The following is a 22,851-nucleotide window of genomic DNA, read 5'->3' as shown; positions in this document are numbered from 1 at the left end:
GTATTCACATTTTTAATCAACCATGGTATTTTTATTATTATAATTATTAAAAATGTGTTTACTTAAAAATAAAAGTGGAAATCAGCTTATCTTCTGAGCGCTTTAATTTTTCAATGAGAAAATTCATAGACATATTAACAATAGACTACGTTTTTGCTTCTATCCAGTTATATATTTAAGAGCAGTGCCACGGGTTTATGATACCACACTATAACAAAAAATAATACTTAATTTAATATCTAATAAAAAATAATCCAATGTACTTTTATATAAAAAAAAGAAATATTACCTGAAATCTTAATTTCTAAGAGTTTTTGGGCACATTAAATACAAAAATCTTACAATTTTCGATAAAAATGGATGATTTTAAGTTGTTAAATTTTGAAGTGTGTATAATACATAACAATAGGTGGTATTTAAAAATTAATTTGTAAAAGTTGTAAGTTACGGGCAGCTATAACTACATTGTTCGAATATGAAAAAAAAAAAAATCATTCAAAGTTTGATTATATTGATCAACACAGTGCTACACAAGTGATATTTTATAAGTAAATGAAAAATTAAAAAACAATCCCTTTAATCCAATTTTCAAAACTTCATTCAAAAATGTTATTTTTGCAGTTATAAATAAAATAAAGATTTTAATATGGAGGTTTTCATACAACATTTAAATTCTTTTTACCGATCGATTAAATTCACATATAAAAAAGTAGAACAAAAAGTAGAGAGAAAATTGCCTTTTTTGGATTTATTAGTTAAAAGAACAGAGTAGAACTAAATTTCAAAATTTATCGGAAAACACTCACACGTTCAGGTACATTCCAAACAAATCAAACCACACCTGGCAACACAAATTGGCGCTTTTAATAGTATGGTTTACAGATTAATTAATATTCTGATGAATAAAATAGACTTTGATGAAGAACTGGTGATTATAAAAGAAATAATTAGATTTAATGGATATAACGAAAACATAATTTCATAATTAGTCCGAACACCAAAGTGGAATTAAGACAGGAAGGTAGCTAATACACTGACTAGCGTGGGGAACAAAAAGTAATTAGATCACTCATTTTATATTATCCGGACATTTCAAATGAACTAGCTAGAATATTTAAGAATTTTGCTATTACTTTAGTAACATCTAAGAGTAATAATTTAAGAGATTTATTAAGTAACCTTAAAAATAAGGTAGAAGAAGGGGGGAAATCAGGCATTTATAAAATACAATGTGAAAATTGTAATAAATGTTACGTTGGACAAACAAAAACAAATATAGGGGTCAAATTTAAAGAGCACTCAAGAAACATTAAAAATCAAGAAGTTGAGAAATCTCCAGTGGCTGAACATTTATTGATACATAATCACTCCATTAAAACCATAAAACTAATTAAAAACGTAAATAATTACAAAGAACTTAATATTAGGGAGAGAATAGAAATGTTTAAAAATAAAAACAATTTAATTAATTAGGATCTTGGGTCACTGAAAAATTCATTATTAAACTCGTGTAAACTGGCAAAATGTGATAATATTACTTAGTGATGACGTTACTAGGTGATAAAGTCATTAGGGGTTTATGAGGGAGTTTTTTTTAGTCGGGGTGTTAGTATCTGTTTAGCGTTGATAATGGTAACATTGTTTCCAAAATACCCTCGACTTTTCAGTAATTTTTTTGTGGCTTTTGAGTTTAATATTTTTTAGTTTTTATATTAATAATACTTTTAATATAGTTTTAATTTAATTTAATTAATTAGCCACAAGTGATTAATTTTTATTATATATTATAAACTTTGTAGGATTTATTTTTATTATATTTCAACAATATAGGGGTTAAACTTTTAATTTCCATTGAAAAAATTCTTCTTTTATAACGTAGGAAGCAATTTTTTTGGAATATTATCAACATTTTGAAATGATAATTTTGCCCACTTGCAATATTTTGGTTTATGATAGGATTTTAAAAAAAGTATGTTGAAAGTTAGGAAGTTAATATAAATAGTACAATCATACAATTTTGGTGAACAAAGTTTTTTTGTTAATTGCTCTATTTGAATAGTGCATGGATTAAAATAAAATTACAGTGGTAATATATATATTATCACTAAAAAATGTCAAAAGTTACATGATTATCGACTTATAGAGGCTAATTAAGTGGGTACTCACTTAATCACTCACAAAATAAATACATATTGAAACTTTTATCCTTATTCTTTTTTAGTTACATGTATTTGTTATATGATCATTCATTTATTACTTTTTAGGATTATTTATAAGACTTACAGGCGTAGATTGGTTACATTTTTGGGGGGCTAAATTTAATTTCCTCTTCAAAAAAATATTTTTGTATAACAAAGGGTATAATTTTGTTAATTTCTGAAGGGCTTAGCCACCCACTGTATACCTAGGGTCAACTTAATTTTTTTAAATAGTAACACATATTTAACTTATTTATTAAATAGGAAATCCTTAGATAAGACAATGGCGTGTCGATAAGCACTTTAAACAAATACTTTAGATATTTATAAAAAATTTTATGCCTAATTGAAGGAGGATTGCGGCCGAAAATTTTCTAAAAATAGAAATAGTTATACACGCCGCCTCTACCAATACACGTTTTAAAATAGTTATAAATCATAAGGGATGTAATGTAATGTAGTAACTCAAAAAGGAAAATAGAGTTATTTTAGAGATGGGTAGTAGTTAATGAATAGGTGCAGGTGTGTAGTCGCCATTGTTTCGTCAACTAGTATTATCCAATATAATATACGAGACTCTTTGTGATTGAGTTACTGCTAAAGAAAGTAAATTACCTCTGACGGGGTGTGGATAAGTGCGTTCGTCAAGAACAGACTTGAACTAAACTTACAAATAGTCAGGATCTGTTAGAATACTTGTGTAAGTGAATGCAATAAAGATATAGACTTGTAGGGATTAACAAAGATGTTAAATAACATGTCACAATGAATGCTTTTATATATGTTTATATGTTTTATCTTAGATGTACTGCAGTACGATAACACTCCGTGTATTATTTTTAGTATCGCGCTGTTCGTCAATCCAGTGACACTTTTTATTTGTACTCTTTTTTTTTTTTTATGTATGTATACATCATATTTCATTATTAAAAATTATTAATTATTATAAATTTTAATTGTAGTATTTCTGTAATAAATATAAACACCAAAACACTACAAATTGGTGACCTCTAAAATGAACAATAAATCCGATAGTGCGATAGTAAGTGTGCGTGACGACGCGATCGGTAATGATGGCCGAGACCATATCGAATACGGCGATCCCAATATGAATTCAACGCGANGTAATGATGGCCGAGACCATATCGAATACGGCGAGCCCAATATGAATTCAACGCGAGCGTTTAAAATCCCAACTTTCTGGCGCACCAACCCAGAACTTTGATTCAAACAAATTGAATCCGTTTTTTATACAACCAGAATTACAGCTGACGCAAGTAAATTTCATCATGTTGTTTCCTCTATGGAAAGTGAAATTCTTGCTCAAGTTAGTGACATAATACTCAATCCACCAGAAACGAAAATGTACGAAGCATTAAAAACTCGGCTCATCGAAAGATTTTCCGAATCTGAACAATGTCGGCTTAAAAAATTACTGACCGAAGTCGAACTCTGTGATCGGAAACCATCCCACTTTCTTTCAGAAATGCGTCAACTAGCTAATGGAAAAGTAACTGATGAAATACTCAAAACACTATGGATACAAAGGTTACCACATCAGGTAAAAACTATCATTTCAGCTAGCAACGACAAGTTGGATAACTTAGCTTCGATGGCAGATAAAATTATCGAAGTATCGGACAGCCGAAATGATGGTTTTTCCATTTCCAGCGTTAGTGACAAGGTCAAAAACCGTCAGTCACATGAACAAGCTGACGATGCAACGACAATAAGAAAATTGGAACACCAAATCGCAGCACTCTGGTGTTTATATTTATTACAAAAATACTACAAACTGTACATTTCTTAGCGTATAATAGTTGAAGCAAGCTAAGAAATAATTATTTTATGGACCTTTAAATAATTCACCTAAGGCTTCGTGTGTGATTCAAGATTTTATAGTGTGAAGGTAATTGAAGTTGAATAAATTTGAACTTCGAATAAATTCTAGTCTTCACTTCCAGGTGTTGATAATCAAGGTGAACAAGGAAGAGGATGCTTGATCGATTTAGACGCGGACAGAGTACTAGATATGATTTTTGTGATATTGTTTGTAAAAATATTTTAATTAGATTAATTTTATAGGAGATCTCGATTATCAAAGGACACTATCTGTGATTCTTTATTAATTATATAAAAAGTGTCATAGTACAATGTACAATACAAAACAGTTATACATTATAATAGTATTAGGCAGTCAAGCTAGAATGACTTGTATAAATAGTTTAAGGTACATTTTTTTTGTGTCTGTTACCACTCTTTCTCAGCTCTCATCGAACCGATTTTTTCAACTATGCGTCAAAAGATCACAAATCGTATCTAGTCGAAGACATTACCCTCAAAACGCAACCGATTTAGCATGTTAAAATTTTTACTGTTCATATAAAATGGTAATTTTTTTTTTTTAATGAGTTATAAATTCCGTCTATCTACCATAAAAACTACAAAAAGATCTAATTTTAGGTCCGATGAGAAGTTTAGGAGGTATTATACTAATATTATTTTACTATGTGTTTTATTTATTTTTTTTGTCTGTCACCACTTTTTCTCTGATCTAACTGGGCCGATTTTTTTCAACTATGCGTCAAAAGATCACAAATCGTATCTAGTCAAAGACATTACCCTCAAAAATTGAAAAAAATTCCCTCGTTCCCCGTAAATGGGGAAAACCTCCAAAAAAATTACAAATTTAAAAATCGTTAATTTTCGAAATTTTTTCAATTTTTTTTACTTAAAACTACCATAACTTTTTCAAAAATCTACAAATCAGTATAAATTTTTTTTTAATAGATGCATAATGTTCTTACCTATCATTTGGTATATTTTTATATCTGACCCTTTATATGCCCACAGGGGGGGATATAAAATGACAACTTTTTCACAAAAAATTTACTTTTCAACTTAACTTTTGAAAGTGTTCCGGAAGTCTGACAATTTTAAATATATCTTAAATTAAAGCTAATGTAATGTACTTTATTATGCAAAAAAAAAATTTCGGACTTTATTTTGTCTTCACGGTGAAAATGGCTACCAAATGCTATTATTGTGTGAAAATTCTCGATTTTATTTTTAAAATTTTTAACTTTATAATGCTATAACTTATTGAAAAGTGTATGGATCAACATAATTTTTTTATGAGAAATAATATTTTTTAATAATCCCTTTTTCATTCGACATACTTTATCTTAATCAGGATATTTATAAGGAAATAGCAGATCATTTAGCTTTTGGAATAATCCACCAATTTTTTAAAATTAAACACTATCTAAAGATTTGCATTGAAGCGTTTTTTATGATAGTGATTTTAATCACTGTCAGATATCATTATACTTGATCCAACTATGCTACGTCACCACTATGCCGCGACCCCCCTGGGCTGGTTTTTTTAAATATTGTATTTATTTTAAAAGTAATTGAGTAGATTATAATCAAAATTATTAAAACGTGTAATGGAAAGCTTCCTGGCTTTTTAACTATACTTAAAGAGACATTTACANTGAGTAGATTATAATCAAAATTATTAAAACGTGTAATGGAAAGCTTCCTGGCTTTTTGTCCGAGCGTAAATTAAAGGAAAATATGGGAACTCAGTTTTCCTTTGAAACTCTTTTCAATTCTCGGATTTCTTTGTTTCATTTTTACGCCAGCGTTTGTAAAATCAAATGTAAAAAATAATAGTAATTTATATTACAAAAAATTTTTAAATGATATTTTATCAATATTTATCTTAATTTAACCAAAATAATTATTGTTGAAATATATTACTAATTAATTTAATAGTTTAAAGGATTTTAAAATTATGACCTACATAGATAAAGTCGATAATTTGATTTTAAAAAAGTATGTTTTTACGGATAAATATATTTCACTATGTGTAAGAGAGCTATATATCAAAATTCGTGATATTTGACATATTAATATAATTAATTGTAGTTTATTAATTTATATCTAAATATGCAATCAATTTATGTAAAATTTGATTTGAACTTAATATAACTTGACTTAACTTATAACTTAACTTTGAATTTAACTTGAAATTTGCCCACAATGTAACTCTTATGGAAGGTCGAAACTTTAATAAAGTTGTTTACCTCATAACGACTTTTGACGAGATACAGCTTCTCTTGCACTCGAGTGCAGTATAATAGGTTCATCTTAAATTTTAAATAAGAACAGCTGATGTACAAAAATGAGAACACTGTAAAATCATATGTTGTATAGGAAAACCAAGATAAGAGTGATTAATTTTATTTCTATGGTGGAATTTGAAGCTTAAACGAGCCATTTTTATAATTCTTATCACTCGAATTCCAAATTTTTCTATCTTATTTTCGTACAACACGGAAACGCCGAAATAAGAGTTACAAGAAGTAATTTTTATATAAATTGTAGTTAATAAATTATTTTTTTTGAAATGGCAAATTCAGCTAGAATTTTTTCACGTATTGCAAGTGAGTTCATTGATTTATATATTCTCTTATTTTTTATTACCAATTAAAATAAAATTTAAAACAAATATTGAAATATATTACGTTTCAATATAACTTTTAAATAATATAATTTAAAATATTAGGATTAATAAAATATAAAATAATTATGATGGTGTGATAATAATCATTAATCGAGATATTGATTTATTGTTAATTTTTAAACAACATAATGTGGTTACATATTGTTTACAATTTTTGATATCAAATATTTTTAGTTTGTAATTTATTGGGAGTGAGATCATCGTCCAACTCTGTTGATCCGAGAATCTATGCAGAAACTAGAAAAAATTTACAGTTAAATAAAAATACCAAAGTTATTTGCCAAGGTATGACTGGTAAACAAGGTACATTTCATACAACACAAGCTTTAGAGTATGGTACTCAAATGGTTGGTGGTGTTTCACCTGGTAAAGGAGGAAAAACACATTTGGGTCTTCCAATTTTTGATTCAGTAAAAGAAGTATGTTTTTTAAATTAAATTAATTGATCTACTACAAGAATGTGATATCTTCTATTAGATAAATAATTATTGTAGGCTCGCAATGGAACGGGGGCTGATGCTACAGTTATTTATGTTCCACCTCCGGGTGCTGCCAAAGCAATTTTAGAATCCATTGATGCTGAAATTCCATTAATTGTTTGTATTACGGAAGGTATCCCTCAACAAGATATGGTGCGGGTTAAGCATAAATTAATCAGACAAAATAAATCTAGATTACTTGGTCCAAATTGTCCTGGAATTATTGCACCAGAACAAGTATTTATTTGAATATGAATAATGTAAAAATAGTTAAAATAAAATAATTTTTTTATATTTAGTGTAAAATTGGTATTATGCCTGGACATATTCATATGAAAGGATGTGTTGGTGTAGTATCTCGTTCAGGTACACTAACCTATGAAGCAGTTCATCAAACATCTCAAGTTGGTCTTGGACAAACATTATGTGTTGGTATTGGTGGTGATCCTTTTAATGGGACTGATTTCATAGATTGTTTGGAAGTTTTTCTTCATGATCCAAAAACAGAAGGTATTATACTTATTGGAGAAATTGGTGGCCAACAAGAAGAAATGGCAGCTGACTACTTAAGTAAACATAATTCTGTGAGTTCATTCAATTTTTTAGTTTTACTTTCAAGTTACAAACTTATTATACTTTATACTTTTATATTAAGGGTCCTAATGCCAAACCAGTTGTTTCATTTATTGCGGGTTTAACTGCTCCTCCGGGTCGCCGTATGGGCCATGCTGGAGCCATAATATCAGGAGGCAAAGGTGGAGCACAAGATAAAATTGATGCATTAGAGAAGGTTGTTAAAAACATATATGCTAACTAAAGTGTATAAATGTTGTATTGTATTTTAATTATTTGTTATTTAGGCTGGTGTTGTTGTTACTAGAAGTCCAGCTGCTATGGGAATTGAGTTAGCTAAATTAATGAAAAAATGATGAACTTCAATGCTGCTAGTTTGGTGCTTAACTTGATTTCCTTTTTGTTAGATATCATATTCTTAATTTTTATCCTTGATGTAAAATTTTCTAGGGGAAATTTGTATGATGAAATTTCCTGTACAGTTATTTATGCTTGTTAAAAAAGACACACAAACATAACTTACTACTGACAAAGAAATGTCATTTTTATCACCTATTTTATTGTATAATGTTGAAATATGTACTACATTAAAAGTAAATATTAATTACATATATTTCACTTAAGTAAATCAATGTTTTCTTTTTTTAAATAATACCTATTTTTTAAAGTATTGCACTTCATAATGTTTCAATCTTTATTAAAAATAATGTATAAAAATTTTAATGTTAAATGTTTAAATTATTGTTTTTTTTTATAATTTTGTTCTGTAATTTTTGGAATAAAATACTTTATAAAAGAAAGCTATGTGTTATCACCATTACAACAAGCAAGGCTGGACATTAAAGTGTTAAAAAGTTACAAGTTTAACTTTTTAACTTAACTAATTTTTTATTTTTACATTAACTTAATTGGTAACTTAATCAAGTCATTTTAACTTAATAATTAACTTTGATTTTTTTAATAAGTTAAGTTAGTGTTCAGTAATTGTTATTAATAGAGTATTTAGTATTGTACTGGAATAATATAAATTGTTTTTATTAATTTGAAATAATATAAATGATCACTATGGATATATTAGTCTTAAAAAGCCATTATCACAACAGCAATATCACAATTATGTGCTTTGGATAAATAATGTAATAGTTTCTAAGAAATTTATGAACTGAATGGTATTATAATATCTATATACTAATCATTTAATCTATTTACTAATCGTGCATTTTATAAAAAAAAGAAGCTATATGCCTATCATCAATTTTGAGATGATTATTAAAATTTAATAATTATTTTATTATTATAGTGGAAGTTTATAAAAAAAAATATATGTATATTAACTACAAAATTATAATAACACAGTACTTAATATAAATAATAAATGATTATAATTTATTTGAGTCCGATTACATTTTTGGAAAATTTTAATAAGACCTACAAAATCTTACATCTAAACTAATATGGTCTTTTTTACCAAATTCAGTGTTATATTTTTTAATTTTATGTGGGTTATTTATGTGTTTATGGGTGTTATTTGTGGCTGAAAGGAATGTTTTCAGGATTTATAAAATAAAAATTGTTTAAAATTTCTTTAGCATGAAATTTTTTTAAGTTAAATGTACCATATGTATGTATAAAATGTCTGTATTTGAGTATAAAGGTTTTTTAAAAGCCATTTTAAGTAAAGAACTTATTGTAGTTTTAAGTAATCTCAAAAATTTTCATAAGTGCCCTCCTCCAACACAAATTTCATAAGTATATAATGACTGTGCAAGAACATAGAAAACCATTTTCATATTATTAGTTGATTAATACTATTTAAAGTTTTTAACTTAACAACATAGTTTTTATTTTTTTTAGAGTATTCTTAATATGAAAATTTAATTTTTAAAAATTTACCTATTGGTATAGATAAATGATTTATGATGAGTCGTCAGAAATTACTAGGTACAATAAAAATGATGATAATATTGAACTTTATGTATGTTTAAACTACGTATAAATGTCTACTAGGCGATGTTAAAAGAACTCAAAAAAATATTTTTTGTTGAATATCGGGGTTGTTTACACATAGAAAACATGTCGTCGGAATAAGTTTTAATGTGTAACATTATCCTTAGTTTAAGATAAGTTTAAATTACGTAGAATTTTCGAAATATTTTTAAAACTTGACTTATGATATTTTTAAAATACATAAACTTAATGAAATCGAGATATCTATAAAAAAAAAACAGCCCAGGGGGGTCGTGGCATAGTGGTGACGTAGCATAGTTGGATCAAGTATAATGATATCTGACAGTGATTAAAATCACTATCATAAAAAACGCTTCAATGCAAATCTTTAGATAGTGTTTAATTTTAAAAAATTGGTGGATTATTCCAAAAGCTAAATGATCTGCTATTTCCTTATTAATATCCTGATTAAGATAAAGTATGTCGAATGAAAAAGGGATTATTAAAAAATATTATTTCTCATAAAAAAATTATGTTGATCCATACACTTTTCAATAAGTTATAGCATTATAAAGTTAAAAATTTTAAAAATAAAATCGAGAATTTTCACACAATAATAGCATTTGGTAGCCATTTTCACCGTGAAGACAAAATAAAGTCCGAAATTTTTTTTTTGCATAATAAAGTACATTACATTAGCTTTAATTTAAGATATATTTAAAATTGTCAGACTTCCGGAACACTTTCAAAAGTTAAGTTGAAAAGTAAATTTTTTGTGAAAAAGTTGTCATTTTATATCCCCCCCTGTGGGCATATAAAGGGTCAGATATAAAAATATACCAAATGATAGGTAAGAACATTATGCATCTATTAAAAAAAAATTTATACTGATTTGTAGATTTTTGAAAAAGTTATGGTAGTTTTAAGTAAAAAAAATTGAAAAAATTTCGAAAATTAACGATTTTTAAATTTGTAATTTTTTTGGAGGTTTTCCCCATTTACGGGGAACGAGGGAATTTTTTTCAATTTTTGAGGGTAATGTCTTTGACTAGATACGATTTGTGATCTTTTGACGCATAGTTGAAAAAAATCGGCCCAGTTAGATCAGAGAAAAAGTGGTGACAGACAAAAAAAATAAATAAAACACATAGTAAAATAATATTAGTATAATACCTCCTAAACTTCTCATCGGACCTAAAATTAGATCTTTTTGTAGTTTTTATGGTAGATAGACGGAATTTATAACTCATTAAAAAAAAAAAATTACCATTTTATATGAACAGTAAAAATTTTAACATGCTAAATCCGTTGCGTTGAATATAATAGCTTCGAAGGTTATACTGTGTATTCGGTACTGACCAGGTCGGTGTTATTTATTATGAACTATTGAAACCGAATGAAACCATCACTGGAGAACGGTATAGATACTTTAAATTATGTGACAGAGCCAAGCACTGCGTGAAGATCGACCAGAATAAGTGATTATACTGCATCAAAACCGATAAAAACGCTCAAATGGGAATTATAATTTGTCTAAGTGACTAGTAAGTTAACTAAGTTAAGAATTAAAAAATGAGAATTCTATTTTTAGAATCTAAAATGTAATTCTTTGAGTTGTAATCTTTTAGCCAATAAATATAGGTTTTCGAGATGTTTCATAATTTGTTTGTAAAATTAAGTTTTTTGTTATGTGCCAAAATTAATGATAAATTTTATCGAAGTTTATATTTTGCACTTCAAAAATATTGAAATGTTTGAATAAGACACTATTCTTGACAATGTATTATTCAAACAGTGTATAAACGATAGTAGTCTATTCTTTCAATTTTCATTTTATGGTTTGATTTGATACGTCATTATTAGTAGTAGTATCAAGTAATAAAATCCATCCAGTAAAAAATGTTTATTTTACCAATATTAAAGTGTTTGTAATTATTTTTGCTCTCCTGAAAAATTGTTACAATTGATATCTAGTTTGGAAAATGGCTATAGTATTTCACTTTTATTGGAGTTATAAAAAAGCATTTTTTTTTTATTTGATAGTTTATTTAACAAGTTATAGACATTTGAATATTTAAACTGGCCTGAAAATACTTCAAGATTGTTTGAGAGCATCTTATAGTATTTTAGTCAAAATAAAATTAAGGTATTTGATACTTTTTCTAAGTAAATACAAATTGAAGTTGCAAAATAAATTGTAAACTTTTTAATTAATAATTATATAATATATTACGTAAAAATGTTTATTATAATTACATCAAGAGCTTACTTAGACAAATTATTATAAATTAATTTTAATTATTATTAAAATAAATGTCTAAAGAAAGATGATATATCTTAGGATACAGTACTAATAGTTCTAAACTTGTATTCATAAATATTTAATCATCATTATATTCAAAAGGCTCAGGCGCTTCGGGTTCTTTATCATCCTCTGGTTTAGGTCCAAATGCTGCAACAGGTTCCACTAGCTGTTCATCTTCTCCACTCTTTGTGAAACGAGTCATAATAATACCTCCAATAGATATATCTTTTAAGGGTATATAAGGAGCATTTTCTGTTAGTTGTAGATGTTTTAGTTGTTGTTTCATAACTCTTGCTGGATTATTAAGCATTTCGAAATTAGGTTCTGGCTTTTGTTCTTCTTTCTTTTTACTTGAAGACTCTTTTTCATCCACTTCCATCTTTTCACTAGTTGAAGGTTCGATAATCTTTGTATTGGTACCTTCACGTCGTTTAGCGCGTGCTGCAATACTTAATACAGCTGTTGTTACTTTTTCTCTTTCTTCACGTTTCTTTTCTTCCATTGGTGCAGGGTATGCAAACAGTGATGGTTTTGCATTACTTTTAATTTCTAGAAGTGGCATTTTTAACTGTGCATTTAATGCAATAATACAAGTAGGTGTAAATGCTAAAGCTAAACAATGAGCTAATGGGAACCAATACCAATATTGGGTAAATAATAGAAGACCTACAACAGCCAACATGTTAGTATGACCAGTTCGTGACTCTAATGATATTGAAACATTACGACCTCCACCATCAATAATGCCTTGTGCTAAAATTGCACCAAATTTGGCCATAACATCTTCATGTTTATCTGTAATAACTTTAGCATATAAAGTACGAAAATCTTTAACTTTGGGACAAATACTTTCTGTTTGTTGAATCAATATCATTGCAGAAGCAATTAACGCACCTTGACGAACATAATTTACTGGATCATTAGTCATTGGTTCTAAAAGATTGATAGCTTCTTTTAGACCAGTTCCAGCACAAGCTATACCAAGAGCCATAGCTGCACCATATCTGACATGAGGATTATAACTTTCAGCAAGTAAACTAACAACTTGAGGACATTGTTCTGGTGTTCTAAATAGTAAAAATCCTAGTCCAGTAACTGCAGCACGACGTACGTCATCATTAACATCTGACACAGCAACATGAAGTAATTTTCTTATAGCTGCATTGCTTCCAGTTCCACAGTATGCCATTGATATGGTGTACATAGCAGAACGGCGAAGTATTGGATCTTTATCTTGCAATAAAGAAGTTATCAAGGGATCAGCTTCTTCTAACCTTCCATACATTACAAAAGAAATTCCCACAGCTAAACCACGTAAAATCTTTTCATGTTGGGTAACTTGAGCATAAGCTACCATATCTTGTAGAGCTTCACCATTTTTTGATCCTAACATAACTAATCCCATAGCTAATCCAGCAGCTTCACCAGTTACAGCATCATCTTGATACATATTAAACTTAAGTTGTTCATATATATCTTCACGACTAGTTCCCATAGCTGATAAACCAATTCCTAGGCATCCTCCATGTTTTACAATCTAAAAATTAAACTTATATGATAACAATATTAATTAAAACATTTAAATTAAATTTAAATTATCCAATAATACAGCTCATCACAATTTTGATCATGGAATATTTGTGAATTTTTTTATTGTTTTTGATACCGACTCTAAATGTATCTATTATATTTATTATATATATATTATTTTTGTCTATTATAAATACTTTAGCTACAATTTGAATATTTGTATAATTATGATTTTTTTCAACTATTTAATTAATTATAGTAAAAAAAAAAAAAAAAAACTATTAAAAATAATTGAATATTACCATAAAATTAAAAAAATACTTCAATGTTTCACACAAATTATTTTAGAAATATAAGATTATATTCATAAGTATTAAAAAATGTATTAATTAATAGAAAATTTGGAAACATGTAAATACATGAAGTGGGATTATGATGACAGAGTATTATCAATGTAATAACTATTACATAAATCACAAAATATTTAATTATTAATATAAAACTTAAAAATTGTTCTCTTATTGTTGATAAAATTCAAAGATGTTAAAAACAGTAAATACAAAAGAGTATTGATTATTAACACTAATAACAGTTGGAATAGAGGTTATCAGTGTATACTAGTATCACACTATTTAAAAATATTTGTAAAAAGGGAATCTGTGATAATACTTTTAATAGGTTTTAATTAATAGGTTGATAATAAATCCGCCTTGATTATTGGATTATAGTATAATTTTTTTTAATATATATAGGATTAAAAAAAACTCAATACAGATAAATTTTATTTTGATATAATACTGATAAATCAACTGCTATATAATATCAAATTGCATATTAGTTTAGCCCTAATTTCAATGTATGTAATATAATGAATACTTTATAGTACTATAGAGTAAACTTTCTCTTAATACAAACATACTCTTTTGAAAATATTTTAATAATCAATAAAAAACAGAAAATTTATTAAACCTTATCAAAAATTCTGTTTTGAAAAATTAAAATATGTTAACTCACTTCATTATGAGCATCTTTAAGTTGGCCAAGAAGATAATCATTTATTGCAGCACCATGATTAGCATGAATTAGTCCCAAAGCATATAATCCTCCTCCTTCACTATAACCAGAACTTCCAGAAGAATTATTTTCTCTTGGTGGTAAATAACTTCGCATAAGTTCTAAAGCATCAGTTTCATGACCTCGGTGAATAACACCAAGAGAAGCTGTAGCAGATAGTTTAGCCCAGTTGGTAGCTCTTGCTAACCATTCTAAATTATCTCTAAAAAAAAAGGTCATTAAAAATGAAAAAAATATAAAATAAAATAATCAAACTACCTCAAAAATTGATCACTTGTAGTACCACTGTGCATAAACCCATTAGCAATGACAGTTGCAGTATGACAAACACTAGCTCGTATAGCTTCTTTAGTATTTTTCAATACAAGCATATCTGTATGATTGCTTCTTATCAAAAATTGTAGATGAAGTTCAATGCTAACTTCACCACTTAAAACTTTGGTCAGCTTTTGGATAACTTCTTGTCTATATTTATCATCTGGGCCTAAAGATTCATAAGAACGTTCTTCAACAATAGGTTGAGATGTGCTAACATCAGTTGATGCAACAGCAACAGGAGGTGTTATATTTTCCTTGCTTGTTTCACTTTGTGCTGCAGGAATAGGTTTAATAACGTGGGTAGCAGAAGGTATAGGTGCTGTTTGTCGTAATGATTCCAAAACACTAGATAAAAATTGTTGGGTAGCCGATTCATACAAATCAAATGCTATTTGATATGCCATTAGGCAGTTATTTTTTTCATTGTTTTGAATGAGACCTTCAAGAAGTTGAGCTACAGATTCAGGATCATCCAAAAATATAAAACATTGACTCATATTAACATAATCTGGTACTTCTAAATTTCGATATAAAGTTATAAGACTTCGTAAGACAGTACAGCGAAAACTACGGTTTTCAATAGTACTCATAGCTACTTGAAAAGCATATGAAAGCATTTCATTAATATTATCAGATGATTCAATAGATTTGGCAAATATATCCATACGTCTAGTTTCTAAAGCTAAACCTAAAGCTTGTTTGTACTGTTTATCATCTAAACATCTTTGAAACATACGATTGACAATAGCTTCTAAACGGGTATCCATTGTTAATAGTGAAGTTGAGTTTTCCGATGCTTCAACACGTAATTTAGTATAATGATCAATACATTTAGCAATAATTGTTTCAACATATTCATTCCGGGCATTTACATCAAATAATTCACAAGCACCGAGAGCATACTGAAGTGAATCAGCAAATGAACCCAGATGATAATATACTTTGCTAGCAACAAGGGCAGCTAAACTTTGCTGAGAAAAAGTTTTATCTTCATGAAGATATTCGATTTTTTGAATGGCCTCTGATATTTCGGGCCAATATTCATCTACAATAGAATCTAACTTACGAAGCGCAAATATTTTTAATTCAGATGCTGGTTCATCTAATAACGATATCACGCCTGCTGCAGACGTAATATTCATTTTCTTAGTTTATATAACAACACTATTAAATCACAAAAAATTATTTAATTTACTTGTTAAAATTAATACAGTACAAATACCATCACAAGAACAGCTTCAATAGATTACTTTAATAAAATGTTTAATATAATATGAAATGTAAGAATGACATGCTACTCTTATTATAATAAAAAACACAAGTCATGATATTATCTCAAAGACGTCTTATAAACATATATATATATAGAGTATCTTTGTTTTAGTTAAATTATCATTGATATATATGTTAATGTAAGCTTATCATTATTAATAATTTTTTTTTAGGTTTTGTAGATATAAATACATTATATCTCTAGCTATTAAAGTATAGGATTATTGATTGATTCTCGAGATTTCAAATAATTTTTGGTTAGTGGTTACTAAATAATAATTTTTTAAACTCATTTTAAAAAGCATGAATAAAAGAAAATACCCTTATGATGTTCATATGTGTCCACAATTAAAAATTCATGTTGGTGATAAACAAATTGCTAATGGTGTAATGGGATCAGAAAAAATGTCTGTAATTTATGGTAAGTTTAGATAATATTTGTCTAAAATACTACTATTTTATTTCAAATAAAGTATATTTAATCTGTTATGTATAATATTTCAGAAAAAACTAAACAAATTTTATACAGTAATGCAAAAACTATATATGTTACAAATCAGGATACTATAAATCACAACAAATTGCCTTGTGATTTAAAGCCTTCCAAGCAACTTCAATTAACTTTTGATGGCAAGCTTATTAAATCTGAAATTTTAATTAAGGTAAAATTTTTCTATTCAGTTGTTGTTTCTATGGTCAATTTTACTATATTTTAAGGATTCAATAAATGAAAATGAAAATCAGCAAAAGTGTTCATTTTGTTCAAAGACAAACAGCTTAGATACATGTGGAAAATGTTATGATGTTTATTGTAATATGTGTACATTTTCATTGTAAGTATTCTTACTTATTTCATAAACTTTGAATACTATTTATTTATTATAAAGAGAAGCAGTAAAGATATTTAATACATTTATTTACTTAGATAATATTTATGAATATAAACAAAAATTGTTATAATTTATTAATTAAATACAAGCCTTATTTTCATTTTATAGATGCAGTGATGAGGTGAATAAAATTTGTTTGACTTGTTACAGATAATCAAAAACATTTTATTAATATAATTTTTTAAATGTGTTCAAGAGTTTTTCTATGAAATTTTATGTAATAATTATCTGATGAACATTAAATTTTGGTTTTAATGTACCTAATAGTTTGTAATTTTAGAGTTTAATTATTAATATTAATGATTGTATATAATTTAATAAAATCAACAAGTACTATACTAAAATATGGAGATATTTCATAATGAATGTTTAGTTTAATATTCATTTCCAAAAATTTTCTTACAGTTTCTGATTTCTCTCTCTTCATAACATGACTAAACAATCTAAATTTATTTTCTCTCATCTTACCCATTTTTGACGCTATACCTATATTCCCTCTTATATGTTTATTATTCATCTTATTTTCTTTAGTCATTCCACTCATCTATCTAAGCATTTTCATCTCTGCTACACTTATTCTCTGCTCTACTTTCTTGTCAACCGCGCAACACTCTGAAGCATACATCATAGCTGGTCTCATTATAGTCTTATAGAACTTACCTTTCAGCCTTATTGGAATTTTTTTATCGCATTACACACCAGACACTTCCTTTACTTCAACCATCCGCACTTAACCCTGTGTCTTACATCCTAGTCAATACCATTGCTCTTTTGCACAATTGATCCTAAATAATTAAAACTTTTCATCTTTCCTATAACATCCTCATTGCTTGTTGTCACTTCACTCATTTCACCTACTTCATTTTCACCATTGTCAAACTCGTACTCACATACTCTGTCTTACTCCTTCTTATTCTTAATCTTTTTCCTTCAAGAGCTGATCTCCATATCTCAAGCCTTTGAATAATTTTTTTCTATTTATACTATATTGTCAGTGAACAACAAGCAACATGGTACCACTCCTTAAATTTTTGTAGTGATTTAAAAATAAATAAGGGCTTAATGCAGAACCTTGGTGCTCTCCTATACGTACTTTAAAAACATTGGTGACTCCGACCATACTTTTTTCCCTGGTACAAATGCCATCATACATATCTTCTATTATATAAATATACCTGTTGGGGACTCCTTTTCTTGTTAATAACCACTTTAAAACCTCTCTTAGTACTCTATCATACGCTTTCTCCAAATCTATAAATACCATGTTTTTTTAAAATAATGCAAAATTAAATCCATTTTAGTAAAAAAAATAATATTTTAATTTAAATTATTTGAATTATTCTACGCTTATGATAAATCTGATGCGGATCAGATAGTAATTTAATTGTTAGTAATAATCGTATTCTTCCACCAATATCGAACCATTTGGCAGCACTGGTTGTAAAAGTGATAACACAAATTTACGAAAATGCTCATATAGTTTTGTGATGATAATAAAACTGTTAATAATCAATTCTCATTAGTTTTCAAGATAAAAAGTAAATGTGTTTGAATAATTAGAAAGTATTTGAATAGTATGAGTAATCGAAAATAAGCCATAATGTCTGTGTTGTTTTCTAAAAACAAAAGTTTATCTCTTAAGTTATAAAATAGTTAATTAATTTCGTCTCACTGTTCAATAATAAACTATATAATCTACGAACATTTCGTATTCATGCACTGAAGTTATTACAAATAATTTATTTTACTTAAATTTTGCTCTTAATTATTTTAAGTTAAGTGTTACTATAATAACAATATGTTTAAATCAATAAAATTGTTGCACAAGGTTCCTCAAGTTGGTGTGTAGATTTAATTTAGAGAGTTAAAACTATAGGTACTTAAATTTTTTGTATTTCAGAACTTTCTAACCGTAGATCATCTTCTCAGGTCAAAACAGCTGTCATAATGTTAAATATGGGTGGACCACAACATGTTAATCAAGTTCATGACTACTTACATAGAATAATGACTGATCGAGATATGATGCAATTACCCTTTCAAAAGTAACAATATTTCTTTTTAATTATACTTAAAAATATATCATTCATGTAAATTTTTAGCATTCTTGGTCCTTACATAGCAAAAAGACGTACTTCTGAAGTTCAAAAAAAATATGCTGAGATAGGGGGTGGTTCACCAATTTTGAAATGGACTAATATTCAAGTAATCAAGCATTTATGTTTGCAGTCAAGTTAAATTCAGATATTTAATTATATTTTATAAAAATTATCTAGGGAAAATTGTTATGTGAAAAACTAGATAAAATATCTCCTAATACTGCACCACATAAACACTATGTTGCCTTTCGTTATGTTGATCCATTAACTGAATATACTTTAAAAGAAGTTGAAAAGTAAGTTTTGTAATATTTAACTAGTTAATCATTAATAATATACATTTGCCTTGAGAGATCTTGTTGAAAAAAAGTTGTTTTTTATTAATAAGTGATGGTTAATTATGAAATAATTTTTTATTATTTTGTCTGTAAAAGACTGTTAAGTGAATAAGAAAGTCATTTCTAATGTTTTTAGTAAAGGTAAGATGAAAAATAAGAAAACAAAAATAAATAGTTAACAATATTTTTAACTATATTTGAATTTATCTTATAAATTCATAGATTTAGCTAGAGTTAATTTCAATTTTTCTAATAGATTTTGCCTTTGGATAAGTATGGTTCTTTTGGTTAGTGAGACATATAGTTGAGCATTGAATAGGCATAGCTCCTAAATTAAAATTTATTTATGTTATGAAAGTATGTTAAAGAAGAGTGCCTAATCACTTTACTTTTACTTATTTTAGCCCTACTAAAAATGATACCTAATATCTACCTATGGAGAGGAATTAAAAAAATGACCCTATGCCTCCTGTACAACTATATTTTATAAGGTAATTTTAAGTGGATATGCATATTTTGACAATTTGCAATGAAATATTAACCTTTTCCAAGATAACAATAAATGTTGACAGTGTAACATAAGACTTTCCAGACAAAAGAAAAGTTATATTTTTATAAGAAAATTGAATCAATTTTAAAATATTTATAGCTTTTTTATTGCAGTTAAAATACAGAAAAATATCTAAATCTTAGTAAGGGCAGAAATATTTTAGGCCTCTTAAAATTCCAGCAAATTTGATTTTAGTCTAAGATGATCTATTCTACTTAAAAAAAAGACAATTACTCTTAAAACATACCTCATCACTTAATAAATATACCACTATTTGATGATATATTATACTATGCCTCTTTTATATTAACCATTTAATATTATTTTTTCAGAGATGGTGCTAAACGGATAGTATTATTTTCCCAATATCCTCAATATAGCTGTGCTACTGCTGGATCAAGTTTTAATGCAATTTATTCATATTATCAAAAAAAGTAAGACTTAAAAATTTTATCACTAAGTTAAAAAATTAGAAACTTACAATTTATTTTATATGTTAAAATCTTTTAACTATTTTTAGAAAATTTCCTGATAACATCAAAATGAGTGTAATTGATAGATGGGCTACACATCCTTTATTGATTAAAGCTATTGGATCAAGAATTTCTGATGAAATAAAACAATTTAAAGAAATTGATAGAAATAATGTTGTCATATTATTTTCAGCTCACTCTTTACCCTTAAAGGTTCAAAGTTTTTTTTATTTAACCTAATTATAATTTTATTAGTTTTATCTAAAATATATACACAATACTGTGATATAAAATCTTTTGCTACTTTTAATTTATTTTTCCAATTTTAGAACTGAAAATTTTCTTGTTAGTGAAGTATTTTATTTAACTCATATATTTGGTGATTCAAATTTGATAAGACACTCATTTTCTTTGAAACTATTCAGAATTTTGATTTTTTGTAATGTTAATTAAGTATTATGTTCAAAAAACTAATATTTTGTTGTTAAATATTTTTTTATCTTTTTAGGTTAAAAAAAACTTAAATTTAATTATTTTAAATAGAAACTCCTATTTTTAACTTGATAATATTGAACAAAATTTATTTATGTTCTGGAAAGTTCATCCATTACAAAATTTAAATACATACTTATTCTATAAATTTAAATATGATGAAGAAAAATTATATAAACATCATGTTGGTGTAAGATCAGAGAAATGTCATTACCAATAAAAAAAAATTTTTTTAACTGGATTATTTAGATAAAGTACCTATAAATTTACATGGTTTAAAAACAAAATTTAATAAAAGTAATTAGAGAAAGTTGTTTGAAATAATAAAAATTTTTTTTGGTTGATATTTTCTCTAATATTTTTTTAATTGTATTTTTGTAGAGTTCTTTGAACCTAATATTTTTACTCATTACAAACAATTTATATTTTCAGAGAAAATGAGTGTCTCAAAATTAGTATCACCTATATTGGCTTATATATTTTTTTTTCTTAAGTAAAGCATTGTATAACAAACAATTTTGCTATTAGGCCGTAAATCGTGGTGATGCTTATCCATCTGAAGTTAGTGCTACAGTACATGCAGTAATGGAAGAAATTGGATATACTAATCCTTATGCATTGGTATGGCAATCCAAAGTTGGCCCATTGCCATGGTTAGGACCTTTTACTGATGATGCTCTTAAAGGTTTACAGCAAAAATTTTATATTAATTAATATGTTTATAAAACAATTTATTTATTTTAATTAAACATTTAAAACATAGTTAAAATTTAAAAAGTATTAGTGCTTGAAATGCAAATGATTCAAATTGAGTATTTATTAGTTTCATTCTTTAATTTTTATTTTCAAAAAATTAAATTGTTTATTTAATTTTTTCTTTATAAATTTCTACAAACATATACAATCTAATATCAATATTTAATCTAGCGCGATGTGACTTTGAAATTTTCTAGACTTATAACAACTATATTGTAATATGAACATTTTTAAAGCGAGTTTAACCTTGAGCCCCAATTATAAATATGTCATTATAGAAAATAATATTTTCTACAATAATCACTTGTTAATATTGAAATGTTAAATTACATGTTTTCTCTCCCTATAAAGTATCATATATAAAATAAATGTAAATTTTATTAATTTTAATAGAATTTGAGAGTGTATTCTATCTGAAGATATCGCCTATAACTCTCCCTCTCCGTTGTTGATATATTGATTGCATGATTTAACATTATTTTAAGATTTTATAAAAAATAATATATTTCACATTTTGTAAAATAGGTTATGTGAAGCAAGGAAAAAAAAACTTTATTTTGGTTCCCATTGCATTTGTTAATGAACATATTGAAACATTACATGAATTGGATATAGAATATTGTAAAGAACTGGGAGAAGAAGTATGTTATTTTAGATAACATTAGATAAATTTATTATTAGATTACATTATTTTATTTATTAATTATCTAAAAAAATTTTAGTTGGGTGTAGAAAATATTCGTAGAGCTGCAGCTCCAAACGATCATCCCTTGTTCATAGATGCAATTTCTGATATAGTATCACAACATTTACGTGATAATATAACTGTTGGACCTAAATTTCTATTAAGATGTGCACATTGTTGTAATGATCGATGCTACCAATCAAAACATTGGTATTCTAAAGTATGCAACTCCAATTAGTTTTTAGTTAATAAATTTATGTCCAAGTTACCAGATACCCGTGGATGTAATTTTAAGGAGTAATGTAAGGTTGATGGTCAATAAAAATACTCTTTTATATTTG

At 26.8% G+C, this 22,851-nt stretch overlaps 4 protein-coding genes across 7 annotated transcripts in view; 3 read left to right on the top strand and 1 right to left on the bottom strand.

The window, feature by feature from the left end:
- The first annotated feature begins 6,476 nt into the window (after window positions 1-6,476).
- LOC126907206 (succinate--CoA ligase [ADP/GDP-forming] subunit alpha, mitochondrial) lies at window positions 6,477-8,986 on the top strand. 2 transcript variants are annotated; one of them, XM_050688317.1, is made up of 7 exons: window positions 6,477-6,649; window positions 6,904-7,148; window positions 7,224-7,445; window positions 7,508-7,792; window positions 7,864-7,998; window positions 8,069-8,160; window positions 8,232-8,986. In XM_050688317.1, the coding sequence occupies exons 1-6, from the start codon at window positions 6,613-6,615 to the stop codon at window positions 8,135-8,137; spliced, it is 993 nt and encodes a 330-aa protein (XP_050544274.1). In that variant the 5' UTR covers window positions 6,477-6,612; the 3' UTR covers window positions 8,138-8,160; window positions 8,232-8,986. The 2 variants fall into 2 exon arrangements, with proteins under 2 accessions (XP_050544274.1, XP_050544273.1); XM_050688316.1 differs by having other exon boundaries at window positions 6,478-6,649; window positions 8,069-8,986.
- A 2,925-nt stretch (window positions 8,987-11,911) lies between these two features.
- On the bottom strand, window positions 11,912-16,265 carry LOC126907609 (26S proteasome non-ATPase regulatory subunit 1). Its single transcript, XM_050689005.1, has 3 exons — window positions 14,896-16,265; window positions 14,578-14,839; window positions 11,912-13,570 (listed from the first exon to the last, which is right to left on the bottom strand). The coding sequence occupies exons 1-3, from the start codon at window positions 16,095-16,097 to the stop codon at window positions 12,110-12,112; spliced, it is 2,925 nt and encodes a 974-aa protein (XP_050544962.1). The 5' UTR covers window positions 16,098-16,265; the 3' UTR covers window positions 11,912-12,109.
- A 142-nt stretch (window positions 16,266-16,407) lies between these two features.
- LOC126907656 (apoptosis regulatory protein Siva-like) overlaps window positions 16,408-22,851 on the top strand; it is a 37,191-nt gene continuing 30,747 nt past the window's right edge. Inside the window, exons 1-4 of one of the 2 annotated variants that reach the window (XM_050689100.1) lie at window positions 16,408-16,648; window positions 16,732-16,889; window positions 16,945-17,060; window positions 17,226-17,299. In XM_050689100.1, the coding sequence (XP_050545057.1) occupies window positions 16,531-16,648; window positions 16,732-16,889; window positions 16,945-17,060; window positions 17,226-17,271 (438 nt within the window). In that variant the 5' untranslated portion in view covers window positions 16,408-16,530 and the 3' untranslated portion in view covers window positions 17,272-17,299. Of the gene's footprint in view, window positions 16,649-16,731; window positions 16,890-16,944; window positions 17,061-17,225; window positions 17,377-22,851 lie in introns of those variants that run through there. The other variant, XM_050689098.1, reaches the window with a different exon arrangement.
- LOC126907639 (ferrochelatase, mitochondrial) lies at window positions 18,638-22,847 on the top strand. Of its 2 annotated transcripts, none has more exons than XM_050689070.1 (9): window positions 18,638-18,954; window positions 19,018-19,162; window positions 19,220-19,322; window positions 19,394-19,512; window positions 20,437-20,538; window positions 20,625-20,790; window positions 21,598-21,754; window positions 22,351-22,466; window positions 22,548-22,847. In XM_050689070.1, the coding sequence occupies exons 2-9, from the start codon at window positions 19,065-19,067 to the stop codon at window positions 22,746-22,748; spliced, it is 1,062 nt and encodes a 353-aa protein (XP_050545027.1). In that variant the 5' UTR covers window positions 18,638-18,954; window positions 19,018-19,064; the 3' UTR covers window positions 22,749-22,847. The 2 variants fall into 2 exon arrangements, with proteins under 2 accessions (XP_050545027.1, XP_050545026.1); XM_050689069.1 differs by having other exon boundaries at window positions 18,639-18,958.

The sequence above is a fragment of the Daktulosphaira vitifoliae genome, unplaced genomic scaffold, assembly GCF_025091365.1.
Source record: "Daktulosphaira vitifoliae isolate Bord-2020 unplaced genomic scaffold, ASM2509136v1 Scaffold_5, whole genome shotgun sequence".
Lineage (NCBI taxonomy): Eukaryota > Metazoa > Arthropoda > Insecta > Hemiptera > Phylloxeridae > Daktulosphaira > Daktulosphaira vitifoliae.
This window is presented reverse-complemented; position numbering and strand designations above follow the sequence as displayed.

Bases quoted from the DNA above. Each gene is read 5' to 3' on its own strand.
- LOC126907639 (XM_050689069.1), top strand. From the start codon at position 18,916: ATGTTTAAATCAATAAAATTGTTGCACAAGGTTCCTCAAGTTG. The intron at 19,163-19,219 runs GTAACAATATTT...GTAAATTTTTAG, and splicing joins ATGCAATTACCCTTTCAAAA to CATTCTTGGTCCTTACATAG. The intron at 20,539-20,624 runs GTAAGACTTAAA...AACTATTTTTAG, and splicing joins TATTCATATTATCAAAAAAA to AAAATTTCCTGATAACATCA.
- LOC126907609 (XM_050689005.1), bottom strand. From the start codon at position 16,097: ATGAATATTACGTCTGCAGCAGGCGTGATATCGTTATTAGATGAACCA. The intron at 14,840-14,895 runs GTAGTTTGATTA...CTTTTTTTTTAG, and splicing joins ACAAGTGATCAATTTTTGAG to AGATAATTTAGAATGGTTAG. The intron at 13,571-14,577 runs GTGAGTTAACAT...TTTAATTTTTAG, and splicing joins TTAAAGATGCTCATAATGAA to ATTGTAAAACATGGAGGATG.
- LOC126907206 (XM_050688317.1), top strand. From the start codon at position 6,613: ATGGCAAATTCAGCTAGAATTTTTTCACGTATTGCAA. The intron at 7,149-7,223 runs GTATGTTTTTTA...TAATTATTGTAG, and splicing joins TTTTTGATTCAGTAAAAGAA to GCTCGCAATGGAACGGGGGC. The intron at 7,446-7,507 runs GTATTTATTTGA...TTTTATATTTAG, and splicing joins GAATTATTGCACCAGAACAA to TGTAAAATTGGTATTATGCC.